Genomic DNA, 12096 nt, shown 5'->3' on the forward strand with positions numbered 1-12096 from the left:
ATTCAAAAGGCAACAAACTGTTAAGGTACGAATGGTGATACTGGACTAGGCGATGCACATAACGGTTATATTAGACAGAAAACTATACGAGACATAGTTAATCGGAATAGAATGAAAAAAAAACGGAATAGAATGAATGTAATAGACTAATAGAGGTTATAATACAAGTGTTAAGAAAGTGCAATGACGAAAACAAACAAAACATTTGCATATACGTTAATCAACAAACTCAACTCATTCTCTATACTCCGGGTGTGCTGGTATATTTTATGGAATAAGACATCATTGAAACATGCATTGCATAAACGTCTACGCGATTATTTTTTTCTAAAACTTGTGAGCTCTTTCATAGATCACAACTGAACTATGTCATTTCGGATAGTTGAACATGCAATCCAATTGCAGTTCATAAAAAGAAAAAAAAAATAGAACATGTCCTTTAATCACATATACATAATCTCACATTTTATATATTACATGCTTTTCCGAAATGACAATGAAATGAAAAAACATGCGGTTCAACCACCCTACACCACCATTTTGTTGGTTAGTGCTCATAGACTTCTATTTTACAAAAACAGATAATCGATTTTTATACTAATATAGGCTTTTTATAAAGCCCCAATACTATTTTCTACAAGCATATTTAATTTGGTAAAAGGATAGCGTAGTTTGATATGAAACACAACTATCATGAGCAAAACGAGCATAAAAATAGAGTCAAAAATAAATAATATTGGTTGGTAAGAAAATAACTTAAATTAAATAATCTGAAGACGTTTGTATTTTGGCAATTGAGCTAAATAGGTTTAGCGTGTGCGCAACTGCATACTGATACGAGTTGAAAAATCAGTATAAGACAACGAAAGGAATGTTGTTATTAAGAGAAATACAAAAAAAAAAGAAATACAAAGCACGACCAAAAATTATTTGTAATATTTAATTAATCATATAAATGTGACTTGTGTTTTGAGTTTGGTAGCTACTAGCTACATAACAAACATCACAATAATAAAATGCTGCATGCGAATCAAAATGACGTACAGTGAAACGAGGATAAAAAGTTAAAACAAGATACGAACTAAAGCTATGCTGATACAGTGTGCCCATTAATAGCCCAATAGTAAATTAGCTATTAGCAGAGAAAGCCCACAAAGCTTAAACCCCTCCTCCATCGCCTGAAACCCTAACTGTCACTCCAACTCTAACAACAACACAGAAGATGGCGATATGGTGGCGTGGACTGAGATCCGCGGCGGATGCAGCCAATCTACCGGCGTCTTCAATCGGTCGATCGATTCGGCGTTTACATCAGTACGAGACGATTCAGGCGATACCACGCGAGGCTACGGGGCGAAGAGTATCGGCTCGAGATCGGACGATTGGCCGGATCCCCGCCGTGGTTTTCACTCAATCGCTTCTTGAGACTGACGCTTCGAAGCGGGACGGCGTTTCGAGGAAGCAGCTATTGACTGCTGATAGGAAGCAGATCAAGTCTATCGTTGACTCAGTGGGTCTCCCGTTCTTCTGTTCGACCACGTTCAAGCTTCAGGTCAGAGCGGGCCAAGGTTCTTCGTCGCTGGTTGAGTCGGGTCGTGTACTTCCCTCAAGGTATTGCGGAATTTGAATGGTGATCATTTCATGAATTTAGAAGAAAAATGCAAAAACGTGGCTGTGACTTTGGTGATAAATTTCGATTTAAGGGTTTGTTTTTTTGTATGGTAGATTTTCATAGAGATGAAGAAAGTGGGAAGATACTTAATTTAGTCTTCGTGTGGGCTAATGATGGAGAGCAGCTGAAGGTTGATGTTCCTCTCGTTTTCAAAGGATTAGATGATTGTCCAGGTCTCAAGAAAGGTAACTAAAATCTTGTTGGTAGGAGAGTATTGTGTATAAGTCTTGGTGCTTATTCTTTTGATTGTGATATCATTGTGAACATTTGCTTCAACTGTGATTTGTATCCTCTTGTTAATAAGAGAGTACTGTGCAGTAGTCTTGGTGCTTCTTCTTTTGATTGTGATTGCATTGTGAAGATTTGCTTCAACTGTGATTTGTATGGTGTTGCTCATTGGACTGATGACAACTTTGCAGACTAGTGTTGTTGTCTTTCTTTTGCTCTTATTCTTTCTCTTGTACCGTTTGCTAAACCGTGTAAAGAGTGGTATTTTACTGTTGTCCGATAGTGATGTGTGTTCCAATGTTCAAAACGGAATTAAGAAATGAGATATTCAGTATGTTTTTAGTGTTCTTATTTATTCAAGTTAGACCGCATTGGTAATAGTAGAGACTACTCTCAGGAGGGTTCTTGAATGTTTACCGTTTACATCTCTGATATATATGAGCTCATTGTTAGTGTTTGACTTGGTCGATATTTCAATAGTTGTGTCTGTTGATTTGATCAGGTGGCAATCTACGGTCAATGCGAAGCACTCTGAAGCTTCTAGGCCCAGCGGAGCACATTCCATCGAAAATCGAAGTAGACGTGAGCAAACTCGACATAGAGGACAAAGTCTTGATGCAAGAAGTTGAATTCCATCCATCGTTGAAGCTGTTGAGCAAGAACGAGACCTTGCCTGTGTGTAAGATTGTTGCTACAAGTCCGGTCAAAGAACCAGAAGCTGTTCAAGCATAGAATAATAAGTCCCTTGAGAAGGAGGTCATGATGTCTATCTGTTGAACTTGACAAGGAAAGAAGCACCCTTCAAGTCCTCTCTAGTTGCTTTTCTTTTGTTGTTCTTGAACGAAGCAAATTCAATTCGAATTGCTGATCAGATATCTGTTTTGTTTTTTGCGTCTTTTGTGGAATGGTACTTTAACTAGTAGTGCAAGAGTCCGAACAATGTGAATTTGGTCGTTAGCCATGAAAATAAGAGCCCAACAACGACTTGGTCCATTCCATACCAGTGAGAACTGGGGGCTAAGAAAGACACGTGACCAGAAGATTCAGCCACGTAGTCTTTGGTTTATATTGACCGTTGACTTGTTTATTATACGAAGTCGAGATGTAAATCTGGTAAAATATAAATAAAATAAAATATCAAATACTCCCATGCAACATGTCGTAAAAAAGAGTAAAATTAAAAACAATATTTATAAAACTATACCGCAATTTGGTTTAACACTGATCAAATAGAAGGCCGTTGTAAACCGTGCTAGAAAAAAACACAAACCGTCCTCCTCTTCTCTCGAATAACAATTTTCCAAAATAATTGCTCCTCGTAATTATTTCACTCTTCATCTTCTTCGTTATAGTTTTTTATTTTCTGGTGTTGTTTTTCATTTTGGTTGTGTGTCTGTTTGTTTGTTTTCTGTTAAATCCGTTGGGGGTTTGTTTCCCATTGATGCTCATCGCCACATCTCCGTCTCTCTGGTTGATTCTAATCGTGAGAGCAACGATTCATCTACTTTTTGAATATTTGTTATGAGCAACATACAATGATCTCCCGCTATGCGTTGGCTTCCGCAAATCTCCTTCTCGTCTCCCTCCTCTTCCCCAAACCCGTGCCTTCTTCTTACTCTGAATCCTCGGATCCGGATCGCAATCTGGATCGGGATCGTTTCCACCGTCGCCTGTTTCGTTTCAACCGCGGGAGGCTCACGCGTCAGAGGAAGCTCCGCCACTTGACCGACGACGATGTTTTGGCACAACGCCGCCCTTCTGCTTCAACGTCCGTCGTCGACGTCGGGTTAAATCGGTCTCCAAGCGCTTACACGGCGGGTCCTCGCTCCCCTTCCGCCGTTCCCTTACCGTTACCTCTGCCGTTGCCAGAGGGAGACTCGAGGAATCGGAATGCGGCGAACGGTAGAGGTTTGGAGGAGAGAGATCGAGATACCGGTAGAGTTATCGCTGATCGCACCTCCCTCTGGTCCTCCTCTCACCAGGTATATAGCTTTTGATTGATTTTTTTTTCAATTAGGGCTTGTAAATTTGAATTTAATCTGTCAATATCACTTTTGTTAAAATGAATTTCGTTTCATGTGAATCAGCGTTAATGGCGTTACACATTCTCCATATCAAGACGCTAGCTGTAACAATAGTCCGAATACTAGAAGAAACGGTTATTGGGTGAGCATACCAACCATGAGTGCTCCAACGAGTCCCTACATGAGTCCTGTCCCTAGCCCTCAAAGGAAGAGTACTGGCCACGATTTGCCCTTTTTCAATCTGCCTCCTAGGAGCAATCAAGCATGGTCAGCTCCTGATATGCCCTTTGACACCTCCGGACTTCCTCCCCCTGCATTTTACGACTTCACTGCTTTTAGCACAGACAACTCTCCCATCAATAGCCCACGACCTCGAAGTCCACGCAGACAACAGATCAGAAGTCCACAGCAGAGCAGGCCAACCTCACCGTTGCACTCGATGCTGTCCCCTGAGCATTCGGCTGCACCACGGGATAGTGGTGTTTCCTCGCCGTTGCATCCGAGGATGTCTACTGATGTTGCTAACGGACGCAGCTCCAATGTTCATCCTCTGCCTCTCCCTCCTGGAGCTGCCTCCTGTCCCTCTTCGTCAGCTGCTTCTCCTGTTTTGTACCCGCAGGCTCCTCCCAAACAGGATTCGTTCCCATGAATTCTCAGTGGAAGAAAGGGAAGCTAATAGGTCGTGGTACATTTGGAAGTGTTTACGTCGCCAGTAACAGGTAATCTGTTTGTATTCTCACTCTTTCCTATAGGTGTTGGTTGGGTGCCAACAATGCTCCTTTTTTCAATTGCAGTGAAACTGGAGCATTATGTGCGATGAAGGAAGTTGAGTTGTTTCCTGATGACCCGAAATCTGCAGAGTGTATAAAGCAATTAGAGCAGGTAAACTCTCCAGGAGAGACTATAGGATGATCGTCTGTGTTTGGTTTGTTCTCAAACCGCCATCTCATATACGTAACTTTTCTTTTTTTCTGTTTCAGGAGATCAAACTTCTCAGTAACCTTCAACATCCAAACATTGTGCAGTATTATGGTAGTGAGACAGTGAGTATATCCTCTGTTTCCATGCATATAATCAATCTACCTATCTAATTCAGTGTGGCTGAAGATTCATTGGCAGGACTAAATTTTCTTTTATTTTTTTAATCTACAGGTAGACGATCGCTTCTTTATTTACCTGGAATATGTTCATCCGGGTTCAATTAACAAATATATCCGAGATCATGGCGGCGGTACCATGACAGAATCTGTTGTTCGCAATTTTACTCGCCACATCTTGTCCGGGCTGGCTTATTTGCACAGCAAGAAGACAGTACATAGGTAAAATCTCAGTATTAGAGTAATCAATCTTGGTGAATATATGTTGAAGCTTTTACTCAATACTGATTTCCTTTAATGTTCACCAGGGATATCAAAGGTGCTAACCTCCTTGTCGATGCCTCTGGTGTTGTCAAGCTTGCTGACTTCGGCATGGCTAAACACGTGAGTTCTATATTCTGTCTACTGTTTTGCTGTTGCTAAACAAGTGGTCAAGGCTCTTCATTTGGTTTCAGTTTGATAATAATGAAGTTTCTATTTTCTTCTTCAGCTTACCGGGCAAAGAGCTGATCTTTCATTGAAGGGAAGCCCGTATTGGATGGCACCAGAGGTATTTTTTTTTCTGTAATGATTCTTAGAAAATTCACTACACTGTATAGACCTTTTATATATACCTCTACTAATATATTATTTTGCTTACACAGCTTATGCAAGCAGTGATGCAAAAAGATAGCAACCCGGATCTTGCATTTGCTATTGATATATGGAGTTTAGGATGTACAATCATCGAGATGTTCACTGGAAAGCCTCCATGGAGTGAGTTTGAAGGGGTAAGCATACAAATGTGCCTTATAAACTCACACTAAAGATTGATTTCTCCGGTTATCTAAAACTGTTTGTGTCAACTTTGCCTTATCATAGGCTGCAGCTATGTTCAAGGTCATGAGAGATAGCCCACCGGTACCTGAATCAATGTCACCGGAGGGCAAAGAATTTCTCAGATTATGTTTCCAGAGAAACCCGGCAGAGCGACCAACTGCATCTATGTTGCTAGAACACCGGTTCCTAAAGAACTCTGTGCAATCAACCTCACCACGTAACAGCGATGTCTCAAATTGCTCTCATTTACTTAACGGGATGAACATAAAGGTAAGCAAAACCTCAATCCGAGCTTTGCATCTCTGTGATGGACCTATGTATTAAATTATGTAATCTTTTTCTACTTGCATTTACAGGAACAAAACACTAGGAGGGAGAAACCAAATTTCAAACTAGATCAAATTCCACGCGCTAGAAACGTGACATCCTCAGAGAGGTAATCATTCTCACCACATTCTCATTTGTGTTAGTTTTTTTTCTCGTGTCAAAAACCGAAGCATATGTGAAACCTGTGTTTCTGTGTTTTTTTTCTGTGTTGTTTGTTTTTGCGTGTGTTGGCTTTCTCCAGCTTCTTCACACGTACTTCTTTTTCTCCAGTGAAAGTTGGCAGCAGCAACAGTACCGGTCTCCTGATCTAACAGGGACAGTTCCCCGTCTGTCCCCTCGATCCACTCTCGAGGCTATTCCAAGCCCGTCACCATCCCAACGACCTAAGCCAAGCACTGACCGGAGAAGAATATGCATCTCTTCAGATCAAGTTTGATTTGCACCGAGGCAACAATATCATATGAAGACTTTTTTTTCCCTTTTTCCTATATCATATGAAGATAGTACAATGCATTCTCATGCACATATGTGTGTATCTATGTACGTAGGTACATTAGAGTTTGGGGGTAGAGGGTAGAAGGGTTTGTGTATGTAACATTTAATTCCACTGTGGAATTGAGAGAAGAGGCTTTGATTCTTTCTTTTCCATCTTTTTCTTTTCTGGGGGTTTCAGAGAAGAGTTGTGTATAAACGTCGTCTTGTGTACATTTGGTTTTGGGATCTGTATCATTTTTTAGATTTAGATCCATTCATTTAAAAGTTCAATCTATCTCTCTGATTTTGAAGTCTCACTCTTGATAGTAACTGGCTTAGGTTAGTAATATGTTTGGACAAGACATCCCAGCTCATCCTTCACATGGACACAAGAATCCGGAAAAATGAATCCTCTTCAAACTCATTAACATATCAAAACCAATCGATCCAAAGACCATCACCAGCTTTTAACAAAGTCGGTTCATAGGAGTTTCTCTGTAATCCTAAATGGTATAAGAAAGTTTCATGATTATTGGGTTGGTCAAGAAGGATAACCCTTCAAATTTTTTTATTATCTTTTAGATGTATTCTCAGTTCAGCACCATCAACACAGAGCTGTAAGTATCCATCATATATCTTTGTTCTCTCCTCATCTTCTTATATAGTCTTAGATCTCTCTTCTCTTTTCACATAACTACTATGTGAGATCATATGATGCTATTTAACTTGGAGTGTTGTGATAACGTTGGCTCGAGCTTACTAGGTTTTGATCTTTAGGGTTGATTAGACCGGATCTAGTATCATGAATCTTTGACTGCTATATATGTTTCTTATATATCAGACACTGCACGGAAGAAATAATAAGAAAGTTTTGTTCAAGTTCTTTGCATTTTTTGGGACATTTACACCCAAAAAAAAGAAAAGAAAAACTAAGAATATCAGACACTGCACGGAAGACATTTTCTTGTATAGTGTATGGCGCTTTGGAGCTTTAATTTCTGCACTCGATATGTTCCTTGGATGATTTGTATTTTTATTATTATCAAAAACCTTTATTACACTGCCAAAACTGCGCCAACAGCAAGGTTACTCTGCTTAAAGACATTTTGTAACTTCTGCTTACAGTTTTTTTTTTCTTTTCCATAGAAGAGGTGACTCTTATAGTCTTATTCAAACTGACTGATTAAATTCTTTGACAGCCGTTCATTTGGAACTTAATTTCTTCAGTAAGCCAAATATGATTCTTCATTATCCGGTGGGATTCTTTTATATCGAAGTACTAAAACATCATGTCACATAATATGTGTTCTGAAACCGAATACCATTTACAAGAATCTTAACAGGGCGGTAATGTTTTGAGTAAGTCGGTTTTGATTTATTTATTGATTTCTTTTTTTTTTACTGACACCGTTTCTTTAACTTACAGAAATGTAGAATATCGTGGTTTGCAGTCGCAAGAGGCCCCTGTATCTGGATTCTGACAAGGAAACAAATGAAGTTGTTCTTCTTTACTGGGACTCTGGGAGAATACATATGGATATTAACCACTCAGAGGTTTACGTGGCGCAGCAGACGCTAGTTTTGTTAAAGAAATATTTCGGAGGCTTTAAATTCTATTTATTGGGCCTGGTCGAGGCTATGTGTAACAACAACCCTACAAATTCTTAGACGTCTTCCCCAATCATCGTGTAAGCCAGCCGTAGGTAAAATCCATATCTATTGTTTATTTGGAATACATTCTTGTACGGTCTGAGAAATCATATGAGTACGTTCTTGTCCGGTCTGTGAAATGATATATGTATTGGGGGCTGTGATAACGTTCTCTCGAACTTGATCTTTAGGTTTACTAGGTCTAGGTTTGATCTTTAGGTTAATGAATCTTTTGAAATGCTCTGTCTTTAACCGTTTGCTTCTTTCTTTGTTGGTCTCGGTTACAGGAACATATATGTATAATATGATGAAGTCTGGAAAAGGTCGTTTCTTCCTAACATCAATTGTAAGAAATTACTTTCCCTCGGTCACATATGCACCAAGTAGGCGTCTGCTGTGTACAACCCCCTATGATGATGATTATGATATAGATTCAACTTATGGTAGGCCTTTCCCTAGACTCATGGAGAGAGATCTCTTTGATAGACCATTGCCTTCTGAGAGAATCTTGTCGCTGATTGAGATTTTGGAACATCTAACTATAAAAGAAAAACACGAGTTTAGGTTTATATTTAGTGAATTGTTAGGGCTTCCAACCCCTCCAAAACTCCAAGAAGAGCAGATCAGAGGTTTCTTGTGAAGTTGATGGAGTGTAAAAAGCCTTATTATAATCGTGTGCTTAAAGAAGCTGCATGGGCCAAACTACCGAAGAAAAGACATCATTGTACCAGTTTTACATGGGCGATAGTTATGAGATTGCTGAAAATGTCCCTTCCATTGTTAAACAATATATCACAAAGGAAAGCTGAAGACCTTGCAGCCAAGCTCAATGCTGCTGGTGGAGTCGCTGCTGTCGAGAAGGAGAAGGAGAAGGAGAAGGAGAAGGAGAAGTGAAGTGACTGAGAAATTGTCCTAATGATGTGGATGCTTGTCTTTTATTGTGTGTGTTTGGCATTTTAAGACTATTATCATCTTCTAATTATGTTTTCGCTTTTCAATTTGGTGTTGAGACTTACCTTTATATGATCTGGTGTTGTGGCTACATGTAAAACACTTTTCACTTGTGTCTATCTATATATATTATGAGTTGTGATAGTGCCTACGTATATAAAGAGGTCCCGATGACAAGTTAACATCTGATTGAATTATGTCATTTGTTTTGTGCAACTGAATAATTTTGTTTCATCTCGAGGCTATTCCAAGCCTTTCTCCATCCCAACGAACTAACCCAAGCACTGACCGTAGAAGGATATGCATCTCTTCAAATCAAGTTTGATTTGCTTCGAGGCAACGATATCATATGAAGATTTTCTTTTCTTTTCTTTTGTTATGAAGATACTACTATGTATTCTCATGCACATATGTGTGTATTTATGTACGTAGGTACATTAGGGTTTGGGGGTAGGGGGTAGAGGGTAGAAGGGTTGTGTAGATAAACGTTTAATTCCACTGTTGAATTGAGAGGAGAGCCTTTGACTCTTTCTTTTCCATCTTCTTCTTTTCGGGGGTATTCAGAGGAAGAGTTGTGTATAAACGAAGTCTTCTGTACATTTGGTTCTGGGATCTGTATCATTTTTAGATTTAGATCCACTCATTTAAAAGTTAAATTTCTCTCTTGATTTTTAAGTCCTCGCTCTTGACAGTAACGGCTGGGTTTAGTAATATGTTTGGACTAGACATCCCAGCTAATCCTTCACAGGTACAAGAATCCAGAAATATGAATCCCCTTCAAACTCATGAACACATCAAAACCAATCTCGATCCAAAGACCACCACCAGCTTTTAACGTATCAACACAGAGCAGTAGAGCGTGATTTTTTGTTTCCGCTTGCAAAAATTGATGCATTTACAGGTTGCAAGCTAGCTTGCATGGACGATGTCAGATATTGTTTATGGGAAGCTGCAAAATGGGTTGCAAGAGTTCGTGATGATAATACATTCAGTGACCCGGAACGCCCAAGAGTTCGTGATAATACATTCAGTGACCCGGAACGCCCTGTCTTACTCAACTTGACTACTGATATTGTTGAAGAAAACAGGTTCTTGCAGACAAAGGAATCTGCGCTAGAGATTGAGATGAACGAATCTTGAAAACAAACCATCAGTCACAGAGAATAGCTAGACATAACCTACCAGAAATCATACATGAGAATGTTCAATATTCTCAGATAAGTACAGTAAAGTGTAAGGGGAATAAATTTATCCATGCTCATGTCTCCTTCTAAGTTTTGAAGAGACATCTTCTTCAATAACTGTTGGGAGTGTACCCTGTTTAGCAAAGCCTGGACTAAGAACTTTGCCACGAAGTTCCATAATCTGTAAACATCTTCAAAGTTTGTCAAGAACCCAAGTGAAGCTGTAACGACCTCAACCCTAATGAACCCCTTGTTGTTCTTCCATCTGGTTTCCAAGAACTTGAATCTTTGCTACGATTATCGACAATCTTTATGTGTCTGAGGTAACCAATGCCTAGAGACATACCTCCTTTTCTCTCAGCTAGTTTCTGCACTATCCAGGATGAAACCATTCCACTCTTCAAATCCCTAACATTAAACACAACGGGGTCTGATCTAGGCAACCTTAACTGGAGCAGAGAAATCACAAGCCAGTTAATGAGGTACCTGAGTCTCGAGGTTGTCTTGTTGAGACCTAACATGTTCACATGATCTCTGTGGCGGCAAACGGATCACCGATGCTTCTCTATGATCTAACGGTTTCTCTTTTTATCGCGCACTCTCTTTGATTCCAGAGGTTGAACCATTCCCATTTCCTTCAGAAATCATCTTACTGCCGCTTCTTCCTCTTCAATATCATTAACTCGCAACCATTACGACTAGTGACAAAAAAGCAGCATCAAACGAGAGAACATGCCTCCACCGTAACTACCATTATAAGCCTTTTAAAGCTGGTTTAGGGGAGATCCTTCGTTTGTGATAGATGACTCATCTTCACTGAAACAGGACTCGATATCAACTCACCCACTGGGACACTCTCAGCTTCCTCAAACACAGTGCTCATTCCATCTTTATCTGAACCAACTTCATGATCCATAGCTGAAGAACAAGCACCAGAGAATGGAGGCAGTTATCATCGATATCATTATGTTCACCCCCGCTCAAATATCATCCATGGAGTCACTTAGATAGAGAAGATACTCAGGCGTTATCTTTACAATCCCAGAACACGTCTTTCCCGATTGACTCTGCAACCAGCTAATCACAGACTTCTTTATCAACAAAGACAAGCCGAAAGAGTCCATGTCCTTTGGACCTAAAGCACCATGCCACTTGTTTTACTTAGACACTGTGACCCTTGACTGAACCAGAAACACAAACAAACCATTAGCTGTATCCTTCTCCCTCTTACTCAGAATCTCCTTAAGATCCATCGAACAAAGCCTAAGCGTTGCCCATTTCACACAGATTCTTAATCTCCTAAGGTGTCCCTCAGAAGCCAGAATATACAAGCTCCTTCAACAAAATCTGAACACTACACTCCAACAAAGCATTGGTTCCAAACAAAAAAAAGAAGAAAAGTAGGGAGATGAATCGTTTCTAAGATTACAAAAGCCAACTCTGATTCCACTTAACCCAGAACCCACGTCCTCCACTTAATCGATCCCATCAATCTAATTCCTGAAAACTGCAGAAATAGAACTTGTTACACACTTGTTCCAATTAGGCAAATATCAGAAGTCCTAAAACGTTAATTTATACACATGAAAGTCCAACATCGGTAATCAAAAACACCAAAACCTGAAAAGGGAAATCATAATATAAAAAGAGTCTCATAGCAAATCTCAGAA

The 12096-nt window shown here is 39.7% G+C and overlaps 1 protein-coding gene and 1 pseudogene across 1 annotated transcript; both read left to right on the forward strand.

Moving 5' to 3' along the window:
- The first annotated feature begins 1155 nt into the window (after positions 1-1155).
- On the forward strand, positions 1156-2893 carry LOC130505220 (uncharacterized). Its single transcript, XM_056999827.1, has 3 exons — positions 1156-1607; positions 1723-1857; positions 2403-2893. Exons 1-3 carry the CDS (start codon positions 1223-1225, stop codon positions 2630-2632), a joined length of 750 nt encoding a protein of 249 aa, XP_056855807.1. The 5' UTR covers positions 1156-1222; the 3' UTR covers positions 2633-2893.
- Positions 2894-3219: 326 nt separating this feature from the next.
- LOC130505221 (mitogen-activated protein kinase kinase kinase 5-like) lies at positions 3220-6804 on the forward strand (annotated as a pseudogene).
- Positions 6805-12096: the final 5292 nt, after the last annotated feature.

This window comes from Raphanus sativus, unplaced genomic scaffold (assembly GCF_000801105.2).
Source record: "Raphanus sativus cultivar WK10039 unplaced genomic scaffold, ASM80110v3 Scaffold2107, whole genome shotgun sequence".
NCBI classification, from domain to species: domain Eukaryota; kingdom Viridiplantae; phylum Streptophyta; class Magnoliopsida; order Brassicales; family Brassicaceae; genus Raphanus; species Raphanus sativus.

Excerpts from the sequence above, each read along its gene's own strand:
- LOC130505220 (XM_056999827.1), top strand. The coding sequence starts at position 1,223 with ATGGCGATATGGTGGCGTGGACTGAGATCCGCGGCGGATGCAGCCAAT. Across the intron at positions 1,608-1,722 it reads GTCGGGTCGTGTACTTCCCT|TAGATTTTCATAGAGATGAA; the intron begins CAAGGTATTGCG and ends TTTTTTGTATGG. Across the intron at positions 1,858-2,402 it reads TTGTCCAGGTCTCAAGAAAG|GTGGCAATCTACGGTCAATG; the intron begins GTAACTAAAATC and ends TGATTTGATCAG.